At 40.0% G+C, this 27,990-nt stretch overlaps 3 protein-coding genes and 1 non-coding gene across 5 annotated transcripts; 3 read left to right on the top strand and 1 right to left on the bottom strand.

The window, feature by feature from the left end:
* Positions 1-4: 4 nt before the first annotated feature.
* On the bottom strand, positions 5-9,934 carry LOC123319736 (coiled-coil domain-containing protein 42-like). 2 transcript variants are annotated; one of them, XM_044906640.1, is made up of 9 exons: positions 9,673-9,934; positions 9,354-9,555; positions 8,652-8,825; positions 7,940-8,089; positions 6,395-6,624; positions 5,818-6,067; positions 5,499-5,676; positions 3,427-3,777; positions 5-298 (listed from the first exon to the last, which is right to left on the bottom strand). In XM_044906640.1, the coding sequence occupies exons 1-9, from the start codon at positions 9,834-9,836 to the stop codon at positions 192-194; spliced, it is 1,806 nt and encodes a 601-aa protein (XP_044762575.1). In that variant the 5' UTR covers positions 9,837-9,934; the 3' UTR covers positions 5-191. The 2 variants fall into 2 exon arrangements, with proteins under 2 accessions (XP_044762575.1, XP_044762576.1); XM_044906641.1 differs by lacking the exon at positions 3,427-3,777.
* A 29-nt stretch (positions 9,935-9,963) lies between these two features.
* LOC123319738 (60S acidic ribosomal protein P2) lies at positions 9,964-11,056 on the top strand. The gene is made up of 4 exons (XM_044906642.1): positions 9,964-10,098; positions 10,287-10,458; positions 10,640-10,735; positions 10,926-11,056. The coding sequence occupies exons 2-4, from the start codon at positions 10,287-10,289 to the stop codon at positions 10,991-10,993; spliced, it is 336 nt and encodes a 111-aa protein (XP_044762577.1). The 5' UTR covers positions 9,964-10,098; the 3' UTR covers positions 10,994-11,056.
* LOC123321174 lies at positions 10,786-10,862 on the top strand. Its single transcript, XR_006538831.1, has one exon. It is a non-coding gene; the product is annotated as a small nucleolar RNA Me28S-Am982 (small nucleolar RNA).
* Positions 11,057-11,305: 249 nt separating the features above from the next.
* On the top strand, positions 11,306-27,549 carry LOC123320931 (clathrin heavy chain). Its single transcript, XM_044908429.1, has 18 exons — positions 11,306-11,534; positions 12,996-13,203; positions 13,257-13,455; positions 13,512-13,776; positions 13,833-14,085; positions 14,190-14,408; positions 15,802-15,919; positions 16,172-16,686; positions 18,529-19,423; positions 19,480-19,877; positions 22,514-22,883; positions 22,941-23,328; positions 23,392-23,580; positions 23,641-23,900; positions 23,996-24,128; positions 25,842-25,956; positions 26,019-26,408; positions 26,468-27,549. Exons 1-18 carry the CDS (start codon positions 11,490-11,492, stop codon positions 26,554-26,556), a joined length of 5,049 nt encoding a protein of 1,682 aa, XP_044764364.1. The 5' UTR covers positions 11,306-11,489; the 3' UTR covers positions 26,557-27,549.
* Positions 27,550-27,990: the final 441 nt, after the last annotated feature.

Here is a 27,990-nt window from a genome sequence, read left to right as displayed (position 1 = left end):
AAGATACTTATAAAGAGATTTCACAACGTTTATTATTGTACAATAAAGAAATGTTGAAATGTTTCTTTTTCGTGAATACATTCTGCATAAATTAATCTTATAAATAAATGAACAGTGTATATTTGTTAATCTTAATAGATATCCGGCCGATCGACATTCATATAATCTTACTTGCAAAGTCACTTTTGTTCTCATTTGGCCTTTTGGTTTATCCCTCTGACCGGTCTGATTTTTATGCGTGGTAACTTATCTGGAGAAAGCCCCGGAACGAACGCTCGTTCCTTTTCAATTAAAGGCTCTGTGAATATATTTCATTTATGAAAAGAGGCATCCATAAATCGACGAAATAGAACACAAAGGAAAATCTCGAATAGAGAAAAAAAATGGCCACTTTAGTTTTCAATCTGGACACCCTGTATAAAGTATATGTTGTCATACAACTCAAACGAGACGAGACTGAATAATTTCAAATTTAGAGTCTGCACTAGTAGATTCTCCTCGAGTCTCCTACGGTAGTCTCAAATAGAGGCGTCTCTATACAAGGACAGTTTTTGAGCCTTCTATTATGACACCCTGTCTAAGGTACGAGTTCTCATACAATTCTAACCGGACGAGGCTAAAAACTTTAAATGTCAAGTCTGGACTTATAGTCTCATTTTCGTCGCGGAGCCTACTACGAAAGTCTCAAAGTGAACTTTATACTAGGCCATTCTGAGCCTTCTATTTGGTTATTCTGTATGGGGTACGAGTCTCTGACTTGAGACACGTTCAGATAGTATTGACTTGTGTCGGAGAGTTCTTGAGACTGCTCTCGAGACTATTTTGTCGCAGGTGGACAGGTACCATAGGCTTCGTCTCGAGTCTCATAAAGGAAGCCCAAAAAGCTTCGAAGTTTCGTATTGTGAATAATTCTGTTTTTCATGCGGAATATTGATACGTAACGTAAAATTATTTTCAATTAGTATCAAAAGAATGTATTGAATTAACACTTTAGAGGATTAAACTTCTATGAGAATTTATCTAGTTTCGAAGAAAACTAGTTATTCTGCAACATTTTGGAATTAAAATTGATGCTTATTTGCATTGAATAGAGACATACTGTATGTGTTCGATGAAATATTTAGCTATCGCCGAAATATGCGAGAGCCTCGGAGGCAAATTCTATATACAGCGCGTATTTTAAGGTGAGTCTTTTTTTTCAACAGAAGGTAGAATTGGTCAAAATGAAGTGTTTCACCAAAAATCACCTATACAAAACTTTCGAAATGACAAAGTTGAAAAATTACTGAAATAGATCCTAATACGACCCTAGACCGTTTGTTAGCCGAATCAATGCAAAGCAGTGGGAAAAACTTATCTCCTGATTCGACCATGTGGTTTCTTTTAGGATATGGCTCGTTCGATAATTACGTGGTTATGAAAATGGAAACTTAGGATTGCCGAATTTTTCTCATTATTTTTTAGTAACTTACACGATTTTATGAAATGGCTCATTTCGATACCAACTGACAAAAGAGACTTAGGACACAAGTGTAAAAAATAGAATAATACTTCGAAAACTCACCAATAAAATTCGTCTAAATTATTCAGGAATTTTTTTACAATGGGCATCACAATCTTCTTGTTCTAACATTCCAACAATCGTCGTGAAAATGGGATGAAATGGGGGAAATATCATAGCACTTTTTCAACATAATTAACATGAGCACTTTCAAGAAATTGCCTCGATTTTCTACATTTTTTTTCACCCTAAATTGCACGAAACAACAATTTTGATTCTCTCGAAAGTGACCTGATGCATCTAACCCGATGACGACCGATGAACTTTTGGTACTGAATCATTCATTGTCCAGCCATTTGTTTTTATATGTTTTGTTTCGTTTTTGCGATGTCTGAGTCACCTTCCACGTAACGTAAAATTATTTTCAATAAGTATCAAAATAATTATTTAACACTTTAGAGAATTAAACTTCTCTGAGAATTTATCTAGTTTTGAAGGAAACTAGAGATTCTGCAAAATTTTGGGTCTTTTGGAGTTAAAATTGATGTTTATTTGCATTGGATAGAGGCATATACTGAATATGTTCGATGAAATATTTGGCTATCGCCGAAATATGCGAGAACCTACCAGTCAAATTCTATATACAGGGTGTAATGGAAGGTAAGGCTTTTTTTTCAACGTAAGATAGAACTGGTCAAAAAAAAAGCGTTTCACCAAAAATCACCTCAACAGAACTTTCAAAACGACAAAGTTGAAGAAAAAATTGAAAATTATTACTGAAATAGATTCTAATATGACCCTAGACCGTTTGTTAGCAGAATCATCGCAAATCATTGGAAAAAAACTCATCTCCTGATTCGACCATGTGGTTTCGTTTAGGATATTGGCTCGTTCGATATTAACGTGGTAATGAAAATGGAAACTCTGGATTGACGATTTTTTTTTTCATTATTTTGTAGTAACTTACACGATTTTATTAAATGGCTCATTTCGATACCAACTGACAGAAGTGACTTAGGGCACAAGTGTAAAAAATAGAATAATACTCCAAAATCTCACCAATAAGATTCGTCTAAATTATTCACGAGTTTTTTCACGATGGGCATCACAATCTTCTTGTTCGAACATCCCAACAATCGTCGTAAATGGGGAAACATCATAGCACTTTTTCAAAATAATTAACATAAACACTTTCAAGAAATTGCCTTGATTTTCTACATTTTTTTTCGCCTTAAATTGCACGATACAACAATTTTGATTCTCTCGAAAGTGATCTGATGCATTATATCCGATGACGACCGATGAACATTTGGTACTGAATCATTCGTTGTCCAGCCACATGTTTATATGTTTTGTTTCGTTTTTGCGATGTCAGAGTCACCTTCCACAGTCCCGTACTTGAAATTCAATGCTGTTTTGTATCTCAGCCATCTTGGATATTTTATATAGAAAATTTTTGGTTGAACGACTTATTTTGATGAGTTCTACCTTCTCTTCTGACAAAAAAAAGCCTCACCTTTGAGTACACCCTGTATAGACTAAATGAAATAAAGTCTCGTCTAGATATACAGTCTCGCCTCGAGTAGGTAATGATTCAACACCTGCAGTCTCGTCGGGACAATACCATTTATAAGAAGAAACTATAACACCAGACACGATAATACAGATCAAGATACGTGAACACGAGGCAAGAATACGAAAAAAGTTGCACATGAGGATTTTTGTGCCATTAGTTCTAGTTGTAATCATGAACTCATTATTGGTATCTGAGACTAAAGGAAGCCTCAGTTAAATAGAGAAAACTCGGTTCCACCATCAATGGATTCCGAAAAACCAGCACTACGAAACTACAGTTTCATCTACCTTTGAACTACCACTAGATCCCCCTCAAACAACAGAAGTGGCCGGCCTAGATCGTATCTTACCCTTCCTCTGATGCTGCCCTGACGAGATCGAAGGCAACGAGACCACCTGGTTATCCCTGTGCCCATCCATCATGATGGCGAACCTCTTCTCGATCATCTTCTTCATCTGCTGCCTCTTGCCGCCCACGTTCAAGTCCAAGAGTTCGTTATCGAGCACGTCGTCCTGGACCACGAGGACGCTGTCCGACGTTGCCATCAAATGGAGGCTTGCGGAGGGGGCGGCAGTGGGGAGGTGGACTTCGGTACCTCCAACCTCCCTCGCGATCTTCTGGGCCACCGCCGCCGCCGCCCATTTGGCCTTGTGCGACTTGGGGTTGACTAGGGCGCTACTGCTCAGGCTGGTATCGGAGCCTGGCAATGGGAAAATCAAGATTTTCAAGCCGACGATGCTAGTCTACAGTATCCAGTGAAGAATAGAAGTGAAACTTAAGAAGTTTGAAGAAAAGAAGTAACTGTACTAGAAATGGATACAGTAATAACACATAGGAGATGAGATGAGTAGTATCTGAGATTGACAAACAGACAACTGATTGATAAAAGCTTCAAATCAATACTCTAGCAAAGGGAATAATGTGAGTGTAGGTTTGCCTAACCTGAATTTGCCACAGAAAAGGACCTTTAATTCGGCTAATTTGAGTCCGAAACAAAAAATTTCGGAAAAAACTGTGTTTATTTTGTTGCCAGAGAAAAACGAAAAAGTAATACTCAGCAAATGTCAGTTTAAGAAAATTTTTAGACTTCATTTAGGGTTGAGAGGTTACGTAACTTCCTCGCAAAGATTATAGAGTTAGGTTAGGTTTGGTTAAACCCTCCAATGTTAAGAGGATATCAGCTATGTTGAAAGGACGCACCATCACAGCCTACCTGGGGGAGACTGAAGTGACCGTACTGACGTGCAGGGAATGCCCTCAAGGAGGGGTACTATCACCCCTGCTGTGGAGTCTGGTCATGGACAGTCTTCTGGAGAGGCTAACGGCAAATGTCTTTGAGGTCCAGGCATACGCCGACGACGTAGTGGTGACTGTGGGAGGCAACCATGAAGGCCCACTGAGCAGCCTAATCCAAACTGCGCTCTCAGGATTATCGAAAAGTGATGCGATGAGGAGGGGCTAACTGTCAATCCCTCGAAGACAACACTCCGTTCACAAGAAAAAGGAATCTCGACTTCAGAGCGCTGGTCCTGAATGGCCAGTCTCTGAAGTTCTCCAGTGAGTGCAAATATCTAGGTGTCATCCTGGACAGCCAACCCAACTGGAGAAAACACATAGATAAAGGTCCTTTCGTTTGCATTAAAAGTGTAGCACTTTTCTACACTCGATTTTAGTATTCGTTTGCTGATTGAATTTACACCAATGTAGAGGAGGTGTAGTTTATCTACATCTCTTTTTGCCTATGTTTACATAAACTACACTTCCTCTACACTGGTGTAAATCAAATCGAGTGTAGAAAAGTGCTACACTTTTTATGCAAACGAAAGGACCTTAAGACTCTTTTCAGAGTCACGGCGGCGATGTGGGCTTGCAAAAGACTCTTTGGAAAGACTTGGGGCATGAAACCGAAAATAGTACTGTGACTATACGCCCTATTGTCACCTGTGCGTCTCTAGCATGGTGAACAAAAACCGAAGAGGTCATCACACGCAGCCGGCTGCAGGAACTGCAAAGGCAGCAGATGAGATTTGTAGGCTCTGTGGACCAGGAGCAGAAACAGCTGAAGACATGGTATGCAAGTGTCCAGAGCTAGCTGGCCTAAGAACCATTGATATGGGGAAACCTGTTCTTGATACTCACGAGGTAACAGCCAAGGCCTCTTAGGATGTTGTCAGTTTTATCAACACCATTGACGACCTCCTTGGGTTCCCATGGATGAGTAGTGTATAGAACAAAAGATCTACATGGTCGCAGTTCCGGAAAGGCTAATAGTGCCACAACGCCCCCAGTTCAAATAATAATAATAATAGGTTAGGTTAAGTAACTCTATAATCTTTGTTTCTTCGTAGAAAATAGTCATCAAAACTCTTACTGACAGTAAAAACTTCAGACTAAGGATTAACCTTCTTTCTGGTCACTCACCATAAGTCAACTTCCTCATCTTCTCACGCAGCTTTTCCTCTTGTATGCCTAGCAGTGCCTCTTTGTAACGTTCCCCGAAGTTCCTCACGTTTGCGTATTTCCACTTATCTCTTGCAAGCTTTATAGGGCACGTGTCATCGGGACTCTCAGTATAGTCCTCCACATCCCCCTCTCCTCCCTGGTGGAGTTTTTTCAATAAGGTTTATCATATAAACATAAAGAGTAAAATCGAAAAAAAAGTTTCAGTTATAATTGCTCAGTAATTCTTTTCAGACTGAGTATGCAACTAGTTTCACACCTGTTACTATCAAAGACATACCGACATGTGTACCCTCCGCTTCTTCTTCCCCTTCCACTTTCCCATAACCGCCCCCGCCTTAGGACCAGGCGATTTTGGAGCGACTACCTCGACTTTGATACCAAAGTCCTCCTTTATCGGGTCCATCGATGTGTCGACACTTTGCTGACCGTACAATTTTCTCAGTTGAGCTTCGATCCTCCCCAGAGCCTTGAGGGTTTCGTTGATGCGCAGCATCTTGCCCAGATCGTCTTTCTTCGTTTTAATCAACCTGGAAGAGATAGGGAAAAATACCAGAAAGCCTTCCTTTCATCTTTGACCACCACACCAATTGTCCCAGAAGGGTAGAAGATGGTGAAACCCACATTTGCATGTGGTGTAGCAATCGTTAATTTTCTTCGCGTAGGAATAAGCCGTGGTCAAAGATGGTTATTCTGAAAAAAACCCGTGAAATGGTTTGAAGCTTCAAGAGCTTTCGTAGATCCACAAAGTTGGTCATCTTGTAGTCTAGTACGTGGTTTTAACTACCTATACACCTCAAATAGGGAGGTCTTGGTATTAAACCCTGAAATCTATCATGAAGGCTGAGTATTCTCACCTCCTTCTACGTCTCCGGACACGGAAGAATGCCATATCGAACATGTGCCTCAACGCCATCCTCGACCAGCTCAAATTCTCGGCCACGGCCGCGTATTTGTTGCAGATATCATTCAATACCCTCTCCCAGGCGTTGCTCCTCTTCTTGGCATCGTCGTACTTCCTTCGAAGCTCGGACAGCTCGTTGGAGAGACTGAGAAAGGTCATCTGAGAGCTTTCCAGCTGTTTCTCCTGCGGAAACATCGAATTGAACAGAATGAAATCGCTCCATATGAGCATATATTGAAGTCATCGAGAGAGGAGTCAGATATAAAATGTAAACCTGAGGGAATATAACCCCAAGAGATCTTAAGATCAACGCTTGGGCAATTGGGCCTCATGCAGCAACCTGGAATTCCTGATGTGTTTCTGAGTCTGTGAAGGCAACAAAACAAGTTCTAAAGCCTCTCAATTTCGTTGATATTGCTGGAGAAAATAAGGAAGTGACTTTTGTGTGTTCATGTTTCTTTTGTAATGCCTTTTTCTTGGTGTACTCGAGCGCCACTCCAAAGTACGTTCTGCACCCCCTGAGTATCCACGCCAGCGGTGTGCTTCAACAGTAGGAGTGGAACTTAAAGAGGGGTAATAAGGGATGGAGGAAGTTTTTCGCCACTCCAAAGTGCGTTCTGCACCCCCTGAGTATCCACACCAGCGGGGTGCTTCAGCAGTAGGAGTGGAACTTAAACCGGGGTAGTAAGAAATGAAGGAAGACTGAAGTTCCTATGATAAAAAAAAACAGGCGGAGTGTCGTCTTACCTATGGTTTCGGTACAGGCACTTGCACACGGAACAAAACTTCTAAGAGCACTAAGTCGACACGGAGCGATAATTCGGGTTCGTACGTTAAGCCAACAGCAAGGGAATTAATCGTAAATAAAGCGTAAGTGACTGACCTGCGGGGAACATCTGATTTTATACTCACAGGGGGGGTGCGGAAATCAGATGTGCCCCTATTGTCGAAATTCGGTAAAATTTGCGTCGATGAAGACGGCTTAATTTCGACTTATCTGTGCTAGCGAACAAAAACGAACAAAAAACACGGTTATCTTCCAATTCAGGATGTTTATAAGGTGCGACATCGTTTTTCAGAACTGAAAACGGAATAAAAACGGTGCAGAATGTTTACAATTCCGAACGATGTCGAAATCCTGAAAATTGGAAACTGAAAATATTTCTTTCCAAAATTAATTAGAAAGATTATTCTAAAATGATTTTTCAGAAAAACACTCGTTCATTACACTTTATATTTCATTTTAAAATAATGTAAGATTGCTCCACGATACACAAATACGAAATATGAAGACCTGCATTCAAGGACAGTTTCTGATGGAGATAAAAATCCTTGGGCTACCACCAGAACATGTCCCCCTCACCACAGCCGTCTATAGAAAGTACTTCAGAAGTCTGTGACCCCACGAGGCTAATTTCATCCAAAATTTCAAACTGGAGTTAACAAATAAATACTTCATTTCCATATGTTTTCGAACTGAAACGAAATTTTCACTTACGTTTATCGCACGTCTGTTATGGTATTCTTCGCTGGTTTCGCTAACTTTATTTGCCACATTCTGCTTCGTCTCTTCTAGCACTATGTACCTGTTAATGATGTGATGTATAGTCTTGAAACTTCCCGTCATCACAACACTGTTCAGGTAGTTCTAGAAGTGTAAAACAAAATTCAAATCTTGATCTCTATAATTATCTCTTTCCAAGCAACTACGACTTCACAAATGGGGAATATTTTCCTCAATTTTATTTCTTCCGATACATATATGTCTCCAGTTTTGAATGAAAATTTGTTGGTAAACTGACTTCAATTTCAATTATTTTCAAGTTTTATTCTAGAAAGAACAGTTTTTGAAACCTCTTGAGAAATGAAAAATGTTTGTGCTCAATTCATTCAAATAAAACGATTGTAAAAAATATAAAAAGAACAGAAACTTTTTCTAGAGAGGAAAAAGCTACCTTTCATATTTTTCACGTCTTGAATAATGAATTAATAAAAAAAACAAAAAAATACAACTTTCGGTCAATTTTTCCTAACAGTTTTTGATGGAATTCGACAGATATTTATATCCAAATATTTATGTTATTTTCTGTAAAGTTTTGTTTGTTCTAATTTATAAATTCTTACTCAGTTATAGTTATAAAGAATAATAATAATTTACGATTTTACGCGTGTGATGAAATCTGAATTCTCAATCAAATTTTTTCGCTCACCCCGTAAATCTTATGAGTTTCTATCATTTCCTTTGTACTTTCGACGTATTCCTTTATTTTCTCCGAATCCATCTTCATTTGCCGGATCTTCTCTGTGCATTCTTCTCTCATCGCTTGCATTTCTTGAAACTTTTGTTCGGCCCTTTTTCTTTTTGTTATGTTTCTACCTAAGAACTATAGGAAGAGAAAATCGGTAAAAAATTATTTACTCGTTATGAATAACTAATAATGTAACTTCGCATTTCAAGTGATATCTAAAATATCTAACGAATGAAGCAGAAGGACACGATCATTTGATAGAGGCGCCAAAATGCATTATGAAAAAGTAAATTTGTCACTGTCTTCATTTCCTACTGAAACTTTATTGTTTCTCTATAAAATTATTTATGAAAAAATAATTATTAAACTTAACGTAAATTTGGAATAATTGAATAAAAAACAGGACTGTTTTGAGAATTTTTGCAAATGTAAGATTTTAAATATTAACCGTGTCATACTAAACATTTTTCTCTTTAATCCTTTATGTTGTTTTCCCAGAAGAATGTAGCCTAATAAAGATTATATAGCCTCTATAATATTTGGTAGCCTACTTTCTAGGTTTAGTTGAACTGAAATGGTGGATGCGCAATCAACCTCTCAAAAATATCAAAAAGATTCCTACCCTCATAAGAGTGATAAATTAACAAATGGAGCGAGTCAAACCTTATTGAATTGTACAAAATTATTCTTCAATTCCGCTTCTTTAATTTCGAGCTCTTGCCATTGCTGTATTAAATGCTGTTTTTTATTCCTAGCCTCTTCTTGTGCTCTCTTCAATCTGTACTCAGTGTGATGCAGTGTATTTTTCACTTGCAAAAATTCCCCCTTGTAAGAATCCGGAGGTTTGTCCATGTCCAAATCGTAACTAAAAATATTACATTTCCTTCGGAATTGCTTAACAACTAAAATATTTTCTTCTCTTTGTTCACATCTGATATTGGTTTTGTTTATTATATTCACCCTATAAAAATTCCCCACCTACCAAGGTGCATTGAATATTTTCTTGGATTTCTTATAATAATACACATTGTTATAATTTGGTTTTTGAGGTAGATTGAATCTCCATCTCCATCTTTCCGTGGCAGATTTGAGGTCTCTCCCCAATTTCTCCTCCTGATCAACTATGGCTGGCGTTTGCCTTTCCATTTTTTCTTCAGAATATTTGTTTCTCAATCAGAAATTGAGTAATAAACTTTACTTCAAATCGCTATTATTTCAATAAAACTAGTTCTCCAGGCAACGACCTATTTTTCTCGTTTCGATTTGAACACATGGAAAAGAAGAAGAAAACGTGACATGCGCCGAGGCATCGAAAAAGATTTCGTTCCGAAAACCTAACCTGCATTCTCCCATTCTTCCTTTTCTTGTAGTTTGCTGCAGTACTCGTTTCGTGTCAAACGACTTAAAAGTAAGTTTTTTTGTATTATCCCTTCTGAAACTACTTTATTCTCCGAAATATATTTTTTTCATTATAACTGTTATTAACATTTATTACTTTAAAATATTTTTTTTTCAAATAGATGTGTGATTGATCCAATAATTCCAGATAACTTATTGTTGCTATTTTGTGTTTATTACTATTTCAATTCTTTTCAGATGCGTTACGTGGCTGCTTATCTTTTGGCCGCTTTCGGCGGTAAAGCAAGTCCTAGTGCTGCAGATGTCGAAAAAATTTTGAGCTCTGTCGGTATCGAATGCGACCAAGAGAAGGTTAAGAAAGTTATCAGCCAGCTCAATGGAAAGAACATTGAAGAAATAATCTCCCAAGGTAAGGTTTTACACGAAAATATTAATTATTTTATCTAAAATAGCCTACTATGATGATTCAAACTTACACCATCTTTCGTTTGATATTTTGTGATGCAAATATTCCTCCTGAACTTGCTTCTAATTGTTCCTTTCAATTTCGAAAGCTTGGCTCTGCTTAACTGTATAATTTCTTGTTTTAGGAAGGGAAAAGTTGGCCAGTGTACCCTCTGGTGGTGCTGTTGCCGCTCCTGCAGCAGCTGCTGCTGCTGCTGCCCCAGCTGCAGAAGAAAAGAAAGGTATAGTACGGCTCACTCTAGTTTCTTCATAGTTTTCATTCATAGTTTTTTTCTTGTGATGATTTTGAATTAATCACCATCTTTCGGCTGAAAACCATGCTGAAATAATTTCGTACTGATTTTTATATTCTTTTCCTAATCCTTTACTTATTTGTATTGAGATATTCATAGATGTTTTTTTTTATTGCAGAAGAGAAAAAAGAAGAGAAGGCTGACTCTGAATCCGATGATGACATGGGCTTCGGTCTCTTCGACTAAGCTTGAAAACATTAAATTAAGAATAATGTTATTAAGTTTTTAAATAAAAATCAAAGCCTAAAATATGTTTTGTTTCTCACATATCAATATCCTTCTCATTCCTATCATTCTATTACTAGCAAAAAAACGCTTTTGTGTGAAGTATAAGATTTCACTGTAGAATTTTAATAATAATCAGTTCAGTGTGAATGATATAAAGGTTAGGGGATTTCTATAATCCGCTAATCACGGAAAAGCAAATTAATTAATTGAAATCTGTGGCGGTCATAGATATCAATACATGCGCAGTCATCGAACTTTAGTTCCAACGTCTACAGTTGGCTCAGCAGGCGCCATCTTGGGTGTCTAACATTTTTGTGTAAGCTGTCATGTCAGTCGATTTCTAAAAGGAAAACTATTGTGTTCGGAAAAACTAGTTGGTGTAGTTTTTGTTTCGTGAAAGACTGATAATATTTTAAGTTAAGGGACAGGATTCGTTTTACAATAAAAAGTAAAAATGGCAAGTCAAATGTTGCCAATTAAATTCCAGGAACATTTACAGGCAAGTCTTTGGAGAACAGTTTTACGCCCCTTAGCTTGTAATAATTGCTAATGCCACATTTATTACTAGTGATTAATTGCACAATATGATGAGGGGATGATAAATCAATACGTGAACTAGATTAGGTCTATCTTGAAGCCGGTATTGATATTGTCAGTTCGTATTTTAGGGGGCGTTCGCCGAAGACCTCTGACTCAACACCAAATAATTCATACTTTATTGTCACTTACACCTTTACAAGTTTATTTCTCCAATTGAAAAACCTATTGATATAGGTCAAAATACATGCTCAGAATAAATGGCTTTATCAACTTCAGATACCCTAAAATTCTGATTGTCTGATTATGTCGCCTTCAATGTAATACGTACGCCCCTAGTGTTGTTTTCCATTGAAATGCATAAGAAAACAAACAGAATTCAATTTCTAAAAATAGATTATAGATTTGTGGGAGCTCTGACTGAATGCTGCCCCAGGATTCTGACCACAAACATCATCCATATTCCCCAAATACTGAACATTTCCTGGTTGAAAAACATATGGAGATGTGGTTCCATATTGAGTTACTTGAAGGCTTCTTTGAAATATATAAATTGGAATTCATAATATCTCTAAGATAGAAATATTGTGAGCTATTTCTCATCATTCGAAAAACAATACAGAGATTTAATTATAGCTTGCTTAGAGTCCTGTTGAATTACATTTTCCTATCAAATGTAAAATCGTAACTCATTGATTAATTGGTCAATGTATTCAAAGGAAATTCCTGAAAACTAGGCTTTTTCACACCTGTCACAACAATACAAAATCCACCATCACTCACAATACTTACAGTATGAATTAAATGTCATTGCAAAACTCCTCAACCAGTAAGAACTTTTCAATGTCGCATTAAGTTAATGGCACTAGCTATTATCTTATAAATGAAAGAAAATTGAAATGGCCAAAAGAAGGAGTGTAGGATCCAAAAACAACTTGATTACATTGGATAAAAATGCTAATATATCGTTCATTTGAAAACTGAACTGAAAACTAGGTCTGGTCATAAATGAAAACAAGATTGACTCATCATAAACAACTTTGCGAAGAGCTGTTTCATTTTCCTTCTAGGACTTTCTGGATACTGAAACACTTATTGCCAATGCCGAAGAATCAACTGAATATGTTCAGAAAAAGTTTTTGTGATGTTACTCTTCATCAGTAATGGTGACTTGGGAACAATGAAAAAATTCAGATGGGAAACTCTGAGGTCATTCTTTCTTGAAAAATCTGTCAATCAATAATAATAATACTTGAAATATCTTTAGATCGAGTATTCAGAAACAAAGTAAACGGAAATCCATAGCAAAGTTCAATTCTATGTTGATTTTTTGTCTTCGTTAATGCCACTGAGGCTTTTGGTTTAAAATTAGATACTTTAGAGTTGCTTTTCAGCAATAATAATTGTTCTTACATGGTTACAGCTGGTAAATGTCGGTATCAATGTGGCGAATATATCTTTTGCCACTCTCACCATGGAGAGCGACAAATTCATCTGTGTCAGAGAAAAAGTGGGAGATACCTCCCAGGTGGTGATAATAGACATGGCAGATACAGCTAACCCCATAAGGCGTCCCATCACTGCTGAAAGTGCAATAATGAACCCAGCTTCCAAGGTCATAGCCCTCAAAGGTAATTTTGTTAAAAGAAAGAAACATAACTTGCTAATTGTCCGTTTATCCCAGGAAAAGCTGGAGTAGAGGCTCAGAAAACCCTGCAAATATTCAACATCGAAATGAAGTCCAAGATGAAGGCACATACCATGAACGAAGACGTCATCTTCTGGAAGTGGATATCTTTGAACACCTTAGCGTTGGTTACAGAAACTTCCGTCTATCATTGGTCTATGGAGGGTGATTCGACACCTGTGAAAATGTTTGATCGGTAAGAACCAATTTGGAGGGTCCCCCAACTCTTTTCACATTAAATCCCATTTGCAGTCACTCGTTGCTGAACGGATGCCAGATAATCAACTACCGAACGGATCCCAAGCAGAACTGGCTCCTCCTGGTAGGCATAACGGCCCAGCAGTCCAGGGTGGTTGGTGCGATGCAACTGTATTCGGTGGAGAGGAAGTGCTCTCAGCCGATAGAAGGCCACGCCGCCTCCTTTGCCACGTTCAAGATGGAGGGCAACCCAGAACCGTCCACTTTGTTCTGCTTCGCAGTGAGAACGGCCCAGGGTGGAAAGTTGCACATTATCGAAGTGAGTGTTGAACTGCTCTTATCGAAGAAAATATATTGAGACTTGTTTTTTTCAAGGTCGGTCAGTGTCATCCGAACAATCAGCCTTTCCCCAAGAAAACCGTGGACGTCTTCTTCCCTCCGGAGGCCCAGAATGATTTCCCGGTGGCCATGCAGGTCTCCTCCAAGTACGACGTGATCTACTTGATCACCAAATACGGCTATGCCCACATGTACGACATCGAGAGCGGCATCTGCATCTACATGAACCGTATCTCAAGCGAGACCATCTTCGTCACAGCCCCACACGAGGCAACCGGTGGAATAATTGGTAAGGCATGTTTTTATCTCATTCGTGAGTTTTTTTGGATGTTGGACAAGCAAAATGAGCAATGTTAAGCTGTAGAAAAGATTTATACTGAATCTTTCTGACAGGTGTCAATAGGAGGGGTCAGGTGCTGTCCGTGTCGGTGGATGAAGACAACATAATCCGTTACGTGAGCGGTGTCCTCCATAACCATGATTTGGCCCTTCGTATTGCGTCTAGGAACGATCTGGCAGGAGCTGAGGATCTTTTCGTCAGCAAATTCCAGATGTTGTTCCAGAATGGTCAATACACGGAAGCCGCAAAGATTGCTGCTAATGCACCCAAAGGTAAGCTTGGAAGTTAGCCTGTTATTGTTGCTCGATTATTGCAGAAAAATTGTTGGAGTTATCGAATGTTATTCTTTGTTTCTTTTTGTGAAACAAGGCTGCGTGTTAGCGACTTTACTGTTCAATATTTTCGCCATAGCTGTCTCGATAATTGCTGACATGTCTGTAAGAGGTGTTGGATTGAGATTCAGATTTGATGAAGGCCTGTTTAACCTAAAGCGCCTCAGAGCAAAAAACCGCACAAAGTTTATCACGGAACTTCAATATGCAGACGACTGCGCACTTATCGCTAGCAGCTCAGAGGATCTGCAGATAATGTTGGACACCTATAAACATATATACGAAGCTTTAGGCCTTAGACTTAATATCGACAAAACCAAAATCCTGGTGTGTCCGCCAGAAAGCCTTCAGATGTCAGCCTGGAGAATGAAATTCTAGAACAGGTTGAGCAGTTCAAATACTTGGGAAGCTTCATAAATACTAGGGCTAACCTAGACACGGAAATGCACAACCGTATCAATTCGGCATCACGGGCAATCTGGAAGCTAAAGGACAGAGTATTTCAAAATCACGACCTCAATCTGACGACCAAGACAGCTGTTTACAAAGCAGTGGTCCTCCCAACGCTTTTTCACGGAAGCGAAAGCTGGACGCCCTACAGGCGACATATTAAACAGCTTGAACAAAAGCAACAACGTCATCTAAGGCAGATAATGCACATCAGATGGTTCCACAAAGTTTCGAATGCAGAAGTCTTGCAACGCGCGAGTTGTATAACAATTGAGACTCAAGTACCGAGGGTTCGACTCAGATGGAGCGGCCACATTCTGAGGACACAAGACTCCCCAAAATAGCTCTGTATGGCGAATTCACAGAGGGAGTTCGGAAACCAGGAGGCCAGTATAAGCGGTTTAAGGATATACTGCATCAATCCCTAAAATCAGTTAATGCCAATCATAACTGGGAACAATTAGCGTTAGACAGGTCACAGTGGAGGTCTTTGGTACACAGTTATAAAGGAGACTCCAGAAGGATCCAGCGGTGGCCAGATCTGGTCATGCTCGAAGTGTGTAAGGATCTGCAGGTCACGGTTGGGTCTCTCCAGTCACAGGAGGGTACACAGTCGCAATTAGCCCTAAGAAATTACAAGTCTGCCCGCATCTTTATATTTTTTTTTCTTCTTTTGTCTTTTTGTAGATTTATTCCCGGTAATGGGATACAGCAATGAATGAATGAATTTATTGCAATTTAGAAAATTGGTAAGGAGATGGTTTCATATTTTTTAACTAGCTGAGCTAACAGTTATTGATCAATTGATGAATGTCAATATTCTTCATCCTTTTCATTGGATGTGGTTCATTTTTATAGTGGATAATTAGAAATTATTTTTCAGGAATTCTAAGAACTCCCGCTACGATTCAAATGTTCCAACAAGTGCCCACCCAGGCTGGACAAAACAGTCCATTATTGCAGTATTTCAGCATCCTCCTCGATAAAGGACAATTAAACAGGTAATAATGATGGAAAATCAAACCCCGCGTTTGGTAAACGTCGAAAATCTCATTTTTCTCTTGCCTTTTTGCATCGTATTCAATAGGGCCTAGATTTTTACCTGGTAACGGTCTGATTTTTGGACTTTTGTTTGGTTTTTTTGATGAAAATCATTCCAGTTGTCCGTACTTGTGGATTTCAGTAGTCGATAAACCCTTTTCCTCATTATATTCAAAACAGGTTTAATGAAAAATGCGAACCCATCTTTTTAGGTACGAATCCCTGGAACTCTGCAAGCCGGTGCTCTTGCAGAACCGCAAACAGCTCCTGGAGAAGTGGCTGAAGGAGGAGAAGCTCGAGTGTTCCGAGGAACTGGGCGATCTCGTCAAACAGGTCGACCCCACCCTCGCCCTGTCCGTCTATCTGAGGGCCAACGTGCCGGAGAAGGTGATCCAGAGTTTCGCGGAGACCGGACAGTTCCAGAAGATCGTCATCTACGCCAAGAAGGTCTCCTACACCCCGGACTACGTCTACCTGCTGCGCTACGTGATGCGGACGAACCCCGAGCAGGGCGCCAAGTTCGCTGGCATGCTGGTCGGCGACCAGGAACCCCTCGCCGACATAAACCAGATCGTCGACATCTTCATGGAGCACAACATGGTGCCGCAATGCACGGCCTTCCTCCTGGAGGCGCTGAAGAACAACAGACCGACCGAGGGTCACCTGCAGACGAGACTGCTGGAGATCAATCTTATATCCGCGCCGCAGGTTGCCGATGCAATTTTAGGTGAGTGTGCTCCGTTCAGTTTTATTTTAACACTCGGTTGGCCATGGAAATTTGACACATTTCACTCTGTATAGTACGAAAATGTGGGGTTATGAGGCTCGTCAAAACATTTTTGGGTTTTGGATCAACTCTATGTTGCCCGTTCTACGTAAAAGTTTCTGTTATTACGTATTTTATCACAATGTCGAATCTCTTCGGAAAATATGTGACGAATATAATTTAAGTTTATACAAACTGATTGATGAAGGCATACCAAATCCAGTTATTTGCATGGAAAATACAAGAGATCAGTTTAATATCATAATATGCACTAGCTTGAGGAGAGTTAATGTTTGTTATCTTCTTTGGCTAAAGTTTGAATACGTTACATCAGTTGTAGATTACAAAAACATTAACCGGAAGATGAAATGCATATGATGCACTGGTTGGGAATGGGTATCTCCTGAAGGAATTAACAGATAATTACAAGAATGTTAAATTCTTCAACAAAAATCATCTTGCATCAATATAAGTAAAAGAAATTAAAGGAAGTTTCAAGTCAAGATGAACTTCACCTTAGAAGAAAAATTTGACATGAATAAACAATTAACAGGAAAACTGGCGCGTATTTGTGGCTGTTTATCTTAATACATTGATATAATAATAATAATTAGGTATTTATTGGTACCTTAAGACATTTATAATGTATAGGACAAGTCAAATGAAAATAGAAAAATAAATTTCCGGGAACTTATTCTACGATGACATTCATCGAAAATCCTGTAGTGAACTTTTCGCATTAATTCACTCAGACATAAAATTCTCAAATGCCACCTTTTTTTTGGGTGTCCCAATAGAAGGAAATTCTTTGTCATCCTCCACATTCACAATCTTTCTGATTGTGGAAATATTCAGCTGAAATATAAGTCGTTTAGATTCAGATGAAACATTATATAAATTCTCTTACATTGAATATGTTCGCTACAGTCTGAGGTATTGTAGATTTTAGAATATCAGGGTATAACTATTTGAATGAGCGGACTTGAATGGAGGAGTTCCCTACATGTTGGCCAACCTAGAAAAAGGTCTACAAGGTCTACCAACGGGGAATGGTTGCTTCCTAACGAAACCTACTTCATTCTTTCCGCAATGGTCAAATATATTTATGAAATTCTATCGAGCTTTCTAGAGTTTACTGTTAAAGAGAAAAAAAGATTTTCATAACCTCGATTGCTTATTGGTTGAAATTTATGTTGGTGTTACTACTTCTTGTGTCAATTGACATGTTTCGTTGGCAAATGTCAAGAAGGAAAAAGTAATCTGTTAGTCAATGTGCAGTATAGCTTACAAAATACAAGAAAACAAGAATGCGTTCAAGCAAAGATTATGCACATAACCAAAACTTTGCACATAACATAACCATAAATGTCGTAAATGGTCACAGATTACTCTTTTACTTTCTTCTTTATCAGTAAAAATGACATTTGCCAATGAAATATGTCAATTGTCACAAGAAGTAGTGATACCAACATAAATTTCAACCAATCAGCAATCGAGGTTATGAAAATATATTTTTCTTTTTAACAGTAAACTCTAGAAAGCTCGGTAGAATTTCATAAATATATTTGATCATTGCGGAAAGAATGAAGTAGGTTTCGTCAGAAAGCAATCATTCCCCGTTGGTAGACCTTTTTCTAGGTTGGCCAACATGTAGGGAACTCCTCAATTCTAAATAGCACTTCCTGAAACCCTGTCTCTTTTTTCAATCACTTTCGGCATTTTCGTAATAAAAATTGATATTAGTTGTGGCAACAGCGTTATGACATTATGAAATTTCTCCTTATAAACCTTCGAATTTCGCAGGTAGCAACATGTTCTCCCACTACGACAGGGCGCACATCGCCCAGCTCTGCGAGAAGGCGGGTCTCCTCCAAAGGGCCCTGGAACACTACACCGACCTTTACGACATCAAGAGAGCGGTGGTGCACACCCAGCTCCTACCGGTGGACTGGCTGGTGAGCTTCTTCGGCACCCTCAGCGTCGAGGACAGCCTCGAGTGTCTGAAGGCCATGCTGACGGCCAACATCCGGCAGAACCTCCAGATCTGCGTGCAGATCGCCACCAAGTACCACGAACAGCTGACCACGAAGGCCCTGATCGATCTGTTCGAGAGCTTCAAGAGCTACGAGGGTCTGTTCTACTTCCTCGGCTCCATCGTGAACTTCTCGCAGGACGAGGAGGTGCACTTCAAGTACATACAGGCGGCCTGCAAGACCGGCCAGATCAAGGAGGTGGAGCGCATATGCCGCGAGTCGAACTGCTACAATCCGGAACGCGTGAAGAACTTCCTCAAGGAGGCCAAGCTCACCGATCAGCTGCCGTTGATCATAGTGTGCGACCGATTCGACTTCGTCCACGATCTGGTTCTGTACCTTTACAGGAATTCCCTGCAGAAATACATCGAGATCTACGTGCAAAAGGTGAACCCCAGCAGGTTGCCCGTCGTCATCGGCGGACTGTTGGACGTCGACTGTTCCGAGGACATCATCAAGAACCTTATATTGGTCGTGAGGGGTCAGTTCTCCACCGACGAGCTCGTCGAGGAGGTGGAGAAGAGGAACAGGCTGAAGCTGCTGCTACCCTGGCTGGAGTCGAGGGTGCACGAAGGTTGCGTGGAACCGGCTACGCACAACGCGCTCGCGAAGATCTACATCGATTCCAACAACAACGCTGAGAGGTTCTTGAAGGAGAACCAATGGTGAGCGCTGCATAACAAGGTAACCGTGGTTTTTTAACAATTTTTTTTCGTTTCAGGTACGACTCAAGGGTGGTAGGACGCTATTGCGAGAAGCGCGATCCCCACCTGGCGTGCGTGGCCTACGAGAGGGGCCAGTGCGACCGCGAACTGATAGCCGTGTGCAACGAGAACTCGCTGTTCAAGTCCGAGGCCAGGTACCTGGTGCGCAGGCGCGACCCCGAGCTGTGGGCCGAGGTGCTCCAGGAGAGCAACCCCTACAGGCGACAGCTGATCGACCAGGTGGTGCAGACCGCCCTGAACGAGACCCAGGATCCCGAGGACATCTCCGTCACCGTCAAGGCTTTCATGACGGCCGACCTGCCGAACGAGCTCATCGAGCTGCTCGAGAAGATCGTCCTCGACAATTCTGTGTTCTCCGACCATAGGAACCTGCAGAATCTTCTCATCTTGACCGGTAAGTGGGGTTTTAGCTGCTCTGAAATTGTTCGAGGTGTGTACACACAGGCTGGACTTTATCGAGGGTTTTACTCATTCTGTCCCGACTTGGACGATCTGTCAGTGCCTCTTAGCAACACTTGGTCCCACAGTAGATCGATTTTCCATCGCTAGAGATAATACTATGCCAAAATCCTACCATTTCCTTCTAGTTTCTGTAGTTGTTCATGGATTGAAAGTCAGCTTTCGACGATTTGAAGTATACTCTTTGTGAAATAACTACCATTTGTTCATATTCCCCATGTACGAGGATATATTGCAAAATTCTAAGCCTACTACAGAACCAAACGAAATGTCAATGTCAAAATATTTCATTACTCAACATATTCTCCTCTTAATAAGGGCTACCGCGTGTGAATTCGCCGCTAGATGTGCTAGTGTAGCGTGAGGTCCAAATCATAGACTCAACTATATGATTAATATTAAGTTTGTGGTCTCCATATATCTATAATACTTTTATTGATATTACGTGTTTGATGCTATAAAAGAAGTGAAGTCAAATCATTGTCAGAAAGGGACTTACACACATGACGAACAAGATATTGATTAGTAACCAAATATTTATATACATATTCAATTTCTCCAATATTATGATCTGTGAAATGACAAGTCCCCGTCATCGTAGATAAACAAATCTTGCATTAGTTTGTCTATGTTCAGGACCTCACTTTACAAAGGCGCCAACTGGTGAGCAAAAAAACGGTAGCCCCCATTGGATACATTTATTACAGCGAACCTGCAACGTCTCTAGACCTTTCAAAACAAGTGTTTCTTCTTGCTCTGCAAACCAAACCTCCACAGCTCTTATTACCTCCTCGTTGGAAGAAAATTTACGACCTTTTAAACTTTTTGTCAGTTGAGTAAGGAGATGATAGTCAGATGGAGCCAAATCTGGTGAAAAAAGGGGGTGTTCTAATAATTCAAACCCTAAATCACGAATTTTTTGCATGGCAAAATGAGATTTGTGGGCAGGGGCGTTTTCCTGCAAAAACAAAACACCTTTGGATAGCTTTCCGCGTCTTTTCTCTTTGATTTTTTCCCGTGAGTGGTCAGTAATGTCGAATAGTAATCTCCGGTTATTGTTCTACCCTTATCCAAAAAATAAATCGTGATAACTCCATGGTAATCCCAAAAAACTGAAGCAAGAACTTTTCCAGCAGATTTTGGGACACGAAACTTCTTAGGTCTTGGAGAACCAGAGTGTCGCCATTCCATCGATTGTTGCTTTGTTTCTGGATCGTAGAAATCTACCCAAGTCTCATCCATAGTAACTATTCGGTTTAAGAAGTCTACATCGTTTTCAAATCGAGCACAGATCGAACGCGATGCTTTTACCCTTGCAGTCTTTTGGTTAACATTCAAACATTTGGGGATCCATTTTGCAGCAATTTTTCTCATGTCCAAATTGACGTGAACTATGAAGAACGCGTTCGTATGAAATATTCAATGCTCCAGATATCCGTTATAGCCCAATTCGACGGTCTGATAAAATCAAGTCCTGAACTGCATCGATATTTTCGGGAACTGACACAGAAACTGGCCTTCCCGATCGGTCATCATCTTTAATCGAAAATTTACCTCTTTTGAAGCTTGCAGTTCAATTTTTCACGTTCTCATACGAAGGATCACCAAGGGTAGTAAGCATATCTTCGTAAATCTGCTTACTTGTTAACCCTTAGAATATAGAATAATAGGAAGGAGCATATTGCTCATTTCAATTTGACCGGAATAGAGGAGAAATATGGCCGACATATATTTCCGTTTCAACAGTGGCGTAGGACAATGAAGTTTTCAAAAAACTAACTTCAATAGTCAGTTGATTCTGATCAATCAAAAAAATTAAGAAAGCATTGACGTAAAGTCAGAAGCTTTTTCACGCTTGTTCAAATTGATAATCAAAGCGGAATTTCACCCCGCCTAACACTGCTTGGCTATATACTTAATGGTATTAAGGTCTATGACTTAACATCACCTACGCCCATGGAGTGTTATTGTCATGGGATAACCTTGTTATGTCATGAAATTCAGAAACTCATAATTGATACCTGATATTCAGCTTAAAAATCACCTACCTATGAATTATTCACGCTAAAATATCCAAAATCCTTATGTCCAGCAAATTTCAAGAATCCAAAATACCAAAATTAAGTTAAAACATCACTTTGTTCATTTGGCCACAGATAACAGAATCATTTGACTTCCAAGTCTGCCACTTTTCAAATCAGAACTTGGATGACCAATATGGCCGTTTCCGTCGCACAATTCCCGTCACATTTATTCGAAAAAGCTCCTTCCTGATATTCTATGTTCTAAGTGTTAACCCTTTTAAATACAGGTACTTGATGATGGCTCTATACTCCAAATTTTCGATTTTCACAATTTCGATGGTCATCTTCTTTCTTTTGATTTATTGCGTAACTCTGGTTTACTTTTTTGACCTCAAACTTCACACTGACACTTCTAATGAGTTATTGTTCGTTGCTATGGTAACGCAATATTCTTTTTATGCATGGGACTTGTCTAGATTAACTAGATATCAATACATCCTCGTATCTCAACGTTGTCGAGGTTCTCAAATCTCCCTTTCCTTCGCAGCGATAAAGGCCGACACCAGCCGCGTGATGGACTACATCAACCGCCTGGACAACTACGACGCCCCCGACATAGCGAACATCGCCATCAACAACCACCTCTACGAGGAGGCGTTCGCCATCTTCAAGAAGTTCGACGTGAACACGTCCGCCATCCAGGTGCTGATCGAGCAGGTCCAGAACCTGGACCGCGCCTACGAATTCGCCGAGCGATGCAACGAGCCGGCCGTGTGGAGCCAGCTGGCCAAGGCGCAGCTGAAGCAGGGCATGGTCAAGGAGGCGATCGACTCCTACATCAAGGCCGACGACCCGTCCGAGTACATGGCCGTTGTGGAGACCGCCGGCAAGAACGAGTCGTGGGAGGATCTGGTCAGGTAAGGGATGGACGCAGCGTCTCGAGAATTTATCGTAACCCGTCCGCCTTTCGCCAGGTACCTCCAGATGGCGCGCAAGAAGGCGCGCGAGAGCTACATCGAGTCCGAGCTGATCTACTCGTACGCGAAGACCGGTCGTCTGGCCGACCTGGAGGAGTTCATATCCGGGCCCAACCACGCCGACATACTGAAGATCGGGGAGCGTTGCTTCGAGGACAAGATGTACGACGCGGCCAAGCTGCTGTTCAACAACGTGTCGAACTTTGCGCGTCTCGCCATCACGCTGGTCCACCTCAAAGAGTTCCAGGGCGCGGTGGACAGCGCCCGGAAGGCGAACAGCACCAGAACCTGGAAGGAGGTCTGTTTCGCGTGCGTCGATCACGAGGAGTTCAGGCTGTCGCAGATGTGCGGCATGCACATCGTGGTGCACGCGGACGAGTTGCAGGTCAGTCAAAACGTCACCTGTCAAATTTCCATAGGCCGCTTTCGAATCGATGTTGTTTTGTAGGATTTGATCAACTACTACCAAGACCGCGGGTACTTTGAGGAGCTCATCGGTCTATTGGAAGCTGCGTTAGGTTTGGAGAGGGCCCATATGGGGATGTTCACCGAATTGGCAATACTTTACTCGAAATACAAACCGGCCAAAATGCGGGAGCATCTAGAGTTGTTCTGGTCCAGAGTCAATATACCAAAAGTGAGTATCTGTAAGTCTATTTGCAACAACAACAATAAATATTGTATTTTTCTCATGTAGGTTCTTAGAGCGGCAGAGCAGGCTCATCTCTGGGCCGAATTGGTATTCCTGTACGACAAATACGAAGAGTACGACAACGCTGTCCTTGCCATGATGGCACATCCGACTGAAGCCTGGAGGGAGGGGCATTTCAAGGACATCATAACCAAAGTGGCCAACATCGAATTGTACTATAAGGCTATACAGTTTTATCTCGACTACAAACCGCTACTTTTGAACGACCTACTGCTTGTGTTGGCCCCCAGGATGGATCATACCAGGTCAGTGGAACTTTTAGTAGATATCTTCGTATCTGGTCCTTTTTGTTTTGAGTTTTCGTTATCCGACTGTGAATGTAATGTTTACTTTATCCCAGGGCTGTCCAGTTCTTCTCCAAAACAGGTCATCTGCAGCTGGTCAAATCATACCTTCGTTCTGTACAAAACCTGAACAACAAAGCGATCAACGAAGCCTTGAATTCTCTGCTAATCGAAGAGGAGGACTTCCAGGTGAGTCGTCTTCCTTACGTTTTTGAGTAATTAGAATGAAAGAATTTTTCTATAGATGTGACTTTCTGATTTTGGTCAGAATTGTTCCGACCGTCTTCGAATTTTTTGAAATTTACCGGAATTTTGGGTCCTTTTTGAATATTTTTTGCTAGTTAGGTATACGGATTTTTCTACGGAATTTCATTTCAGGATATGAAAGGGGAAATGTTCTTTTCGCGAAAAATCGCGATTTTACCACATCCTATACAAGGTGACTCTTCGACTCCTACAAATATTTTAACAGTAGATTCTTGAGGTTGAACGAAACACTTTTTGATTTACATTTGGACATGAGAAAAATTGCTACAAAATGGATACCCAAATGTTTGAATGTTGACCAAAAACGTGCAAGGGTAGAAGCATCGCGTTCGATCTGTGCTCGATTTGAAAACGATGTAGACTTCTCAAACCGAATTGTTACTAGGGATGAGACTTGAGTACATTTCTACGATCCAGAAACTAAGCACCAACCGATGGAATGGCGACACTCTGGTGCTCCAAGACCTAAGAAGTTTCGTGTCCAAAAACCTGCTGGAAAAGTTCTTTCTTCAGTTTCTTGGGATTGCCATGAAGTAATCATGATTGATTTTTTGGATAAGAGTAGAACATTAACCGGAGATTACTATTCGACATTACTGACCATTCTACGGGAAAAAATTTAAGATAAAAGACGCGGAAAGCTATCCAAAGGTGTTTTATTTTTGCAGGACAACGGCCTTGCACACAAATCTCATGTTGCCATGCAAAAAATTAGTGATTTAGGGTTTGAATCACTAGAACACCTCCCTTATTCACTAGATTTGGCTCCATCCGACTATCATCTCTTTCCTCAACTGAAAAAAAAGTTTAAAAGGTCGTAAATGTTCTTCCAACGAGGAGGTAATAAAAGCTGTGGGGGTTTGGTTTGCAGAATAAGAAGAAACATTTTTTTTTTGAAAGGTCTAGAGATGTTGCAGGTTCGCTGTAATAAATGTAACCAATTAAGAGGAGAATATGTTGAGTAATAAAATATTTTGACATTGAAATTTTGTTTGGTTCTATGGTAGGCTAAGAATTTTTCAATATATCCTCGTAATACGCCGTTTTCGAGTAATTGGATATTCAAAAATTAAAAATATCTGTGAAATTCTAAATATTTGCTACTTTGACCAGATGCAACTCTTTTTTTAAAAAGCTACAGATGTGTAGTGTTACAGATTCAGCAAGTCATTCTGGAGGTAAATTTAATATTCCAGAGGTGGCACAGCTTATTATGAAGACTTAAAATGGCTTTATCTGTTTATCAGGGCCAAATCGGAAAAAATGGCGTAGGAAAGTGTTTCTTTTGACCTCAAGAATCTACTGTTAAAATATTTGTACGAATCAAAGACCGACCCTGTATAAAAGCGGTAATTCGATTGTTTCTCCTTGACCAAAAACTCGACATTTCTTTATTAGTTTTCTTCATTTCAGAAGATGCTCAAATAGGAAAATTTATTTTATTTTTACTCTACATTGCGCCAGCTGCTGTCAATTTTTGTAACTCAATTGAGTACTAGGTCTGTTCATATCGTTTTAATAACCTTTTCCTGGCGCTTGTAAGTCCTATGGGTCACAACCATCGTAAGAAATCTACCAATCTACTGATCCACCTTGAAGGTAGCCCTTTTTTTTATCTTATCCGTCCTATTCCAGGGACTCCGAACATCCATAGATGCTTTCGACAACTTCGATAACATCAGTCTTGCCCAGAAACTAGAGAAACACGAACTGACGGAATTCAGGCGCATCGCCGCCTACCTCTACAAAGGTGGGTATAAATTTTCCACCCCCCCTCTCAAACCTCGAATCTAAATTCGCATCTTTCCGCAGGCAACAACAGATGGAAACAGAGCGTGGAGCTGTGCAAGAAGGACAGGCTCTTCAGGGACGCGATGGAGTACACGGCCGAATCGAGAAATCAAGAATTGGCCGAAGAGCTCCTTGCGTGGTTCTTGGAGAGGAAAGCCTACGATTGCTTCTCAGCCTGCTTATATCAATGCTACGACCTGTTGAGGCCCGACGTGATCCTGGAGCTCGCGTGGAAGCACAAGATAATGGACTTCGCGATGCCCTACCTCATCCAGGTGACGAGGGAAATGTCGACGAGGATCGAGAAATTGGAACAGTCGGAAACGCAGAGGCAGACCGAGGCAGCGGAAGAGCCCAAGTCGATCATGATGCAGGAGCCTCAATTGATGCTAACCGCCGGTCCGGGCATGGGTGAGTTCGATGGTTTTTTTTCTCTGGGGAACGAGGTGTTTGATGTTGAAATTTCGCAGGTATGCCACCGCAGCAGTTCGTGCCCCAGGCATACGCCCAGGCCGGTTACGCCCCTCAGATGCCATACCAGGGGTATCAGGGAATGTAATATACACCCCCTTTGAATTATACCCAAATGACTAGCAAATGGATATAGTACAAGACAATATAGCTCGTTACATAGGAGGGGTTGGTTCGTTTTGCACGAAGAATCGCCCAAAAATAATTGAATGTTTCGATCAATCACAGTATTTTCAGTATTTTTACTATATCTATTTATGATGGAATTTGGAACGGAGCAAGATGAATCAACCCCTTGGAATGCTTGAAAAGAAGTCTTATTAGGAACTTTAATCGTTATTTTCCATTCCGCCAAAGTCTTGTGAAGGATGTTATTTATTGAACGTTTGTTCATAGTTCAAATTTTCGAGATTAATACCAGAAATCGTTGAAGAGTTATATAGGTTAATTGGATACGAAAATTGTGTAGATACTAATCTGGGCTTGTTTCTCGACCGAGAAATTCTTTTAGGGCAGTATATATATATCCGAGGAAATTATGAATTCAGAAGTCGTAATTTGTAACTTTTATTCGTTTTACGTCCACATTCATTATCGTGCTTTATTTTTGTTATTCTTTTTTAATGGATGCTTATTTACCTTTTAGTATGTACATAATAGCATATTATGTGCTGGTAGATGAGAAGGAAGCAGAAGACGTACTGTGTATATATAATATATTGATAATAATATAGTATAATTTAGTTGTCGATCAAAATTTTATGTTTGTCAATCATACTTCGGACTTACATCAAATCAGTGATTTTAGGCATTCCTGTTTCAGTTTTAAAACAACAAACTTTCTTACTTTTTGAATCCTCTTTGATTAACTGATGGTTATTTTTTATCAGAATTTTAATGATGCACGTCAAATTGGATATTTATTGAGTGTATTAGCAAGTTGAAACTTTATTTAGTTTGTATCATTATAATATATTTGTAAATGTTGGTATATTTCTCAGTAATTGCACCTTAAAGCAAGGTTCTTGTTATTTTCCTATAATCATGAACAGCTATATTAATTAAAGACATTACCTATAAACTGCTTTTTAATCCTCCTCCGATATTACTCCCCCAACTATACCTTTTCAACTTCAAATTGACACTAATCACATTCAAATTGGAATTAAACAAATTCGAAATGAGAATAAGCAACTTCATAATGGTAAACACAATCGAATTGGGAAAAGACACATTAAAAATGGGACTAAACAATCTCGTATTGGGACATGACAAATAATAAAAGTATTGATCAGATCATTTAGTGTTTTGTATTGATTCAATCTTAGTTACTTCTGAACAATTCTCTTGAAATATGAAATAAAACTGAAAATGACTTTTTTCAATACGAGATTGTTTAGTCCCATTTTGAATGTGTCTTCCCAATTCGATTGTGTTTACCATTTTGAAGTTGCTTATTCTCATTTTAAATTTGTTTAATCTCAGTTTGAAGTGTATAGTTAATCGGTATATACTAATTACG

The sequence above is a fragment of the Coccinella septempunctata genome, chromosome 9 (assembly GCF_907165205.1).
Source record: "Coccinella septempunctata chromosome 9, icCocSept1.1, whole genome shotgun sequence".
Classification (NCBI taxonomy): domain Eukaryota; kingdom Metazoa; phylum Arthropoda; class Insecta; order Coleoptera; family Coccinellidae; genus Coccinella; species Coccinella septempunctata.
This window is presented reverse-complemented; position numbering and strand designations above follow the sequence as displayed.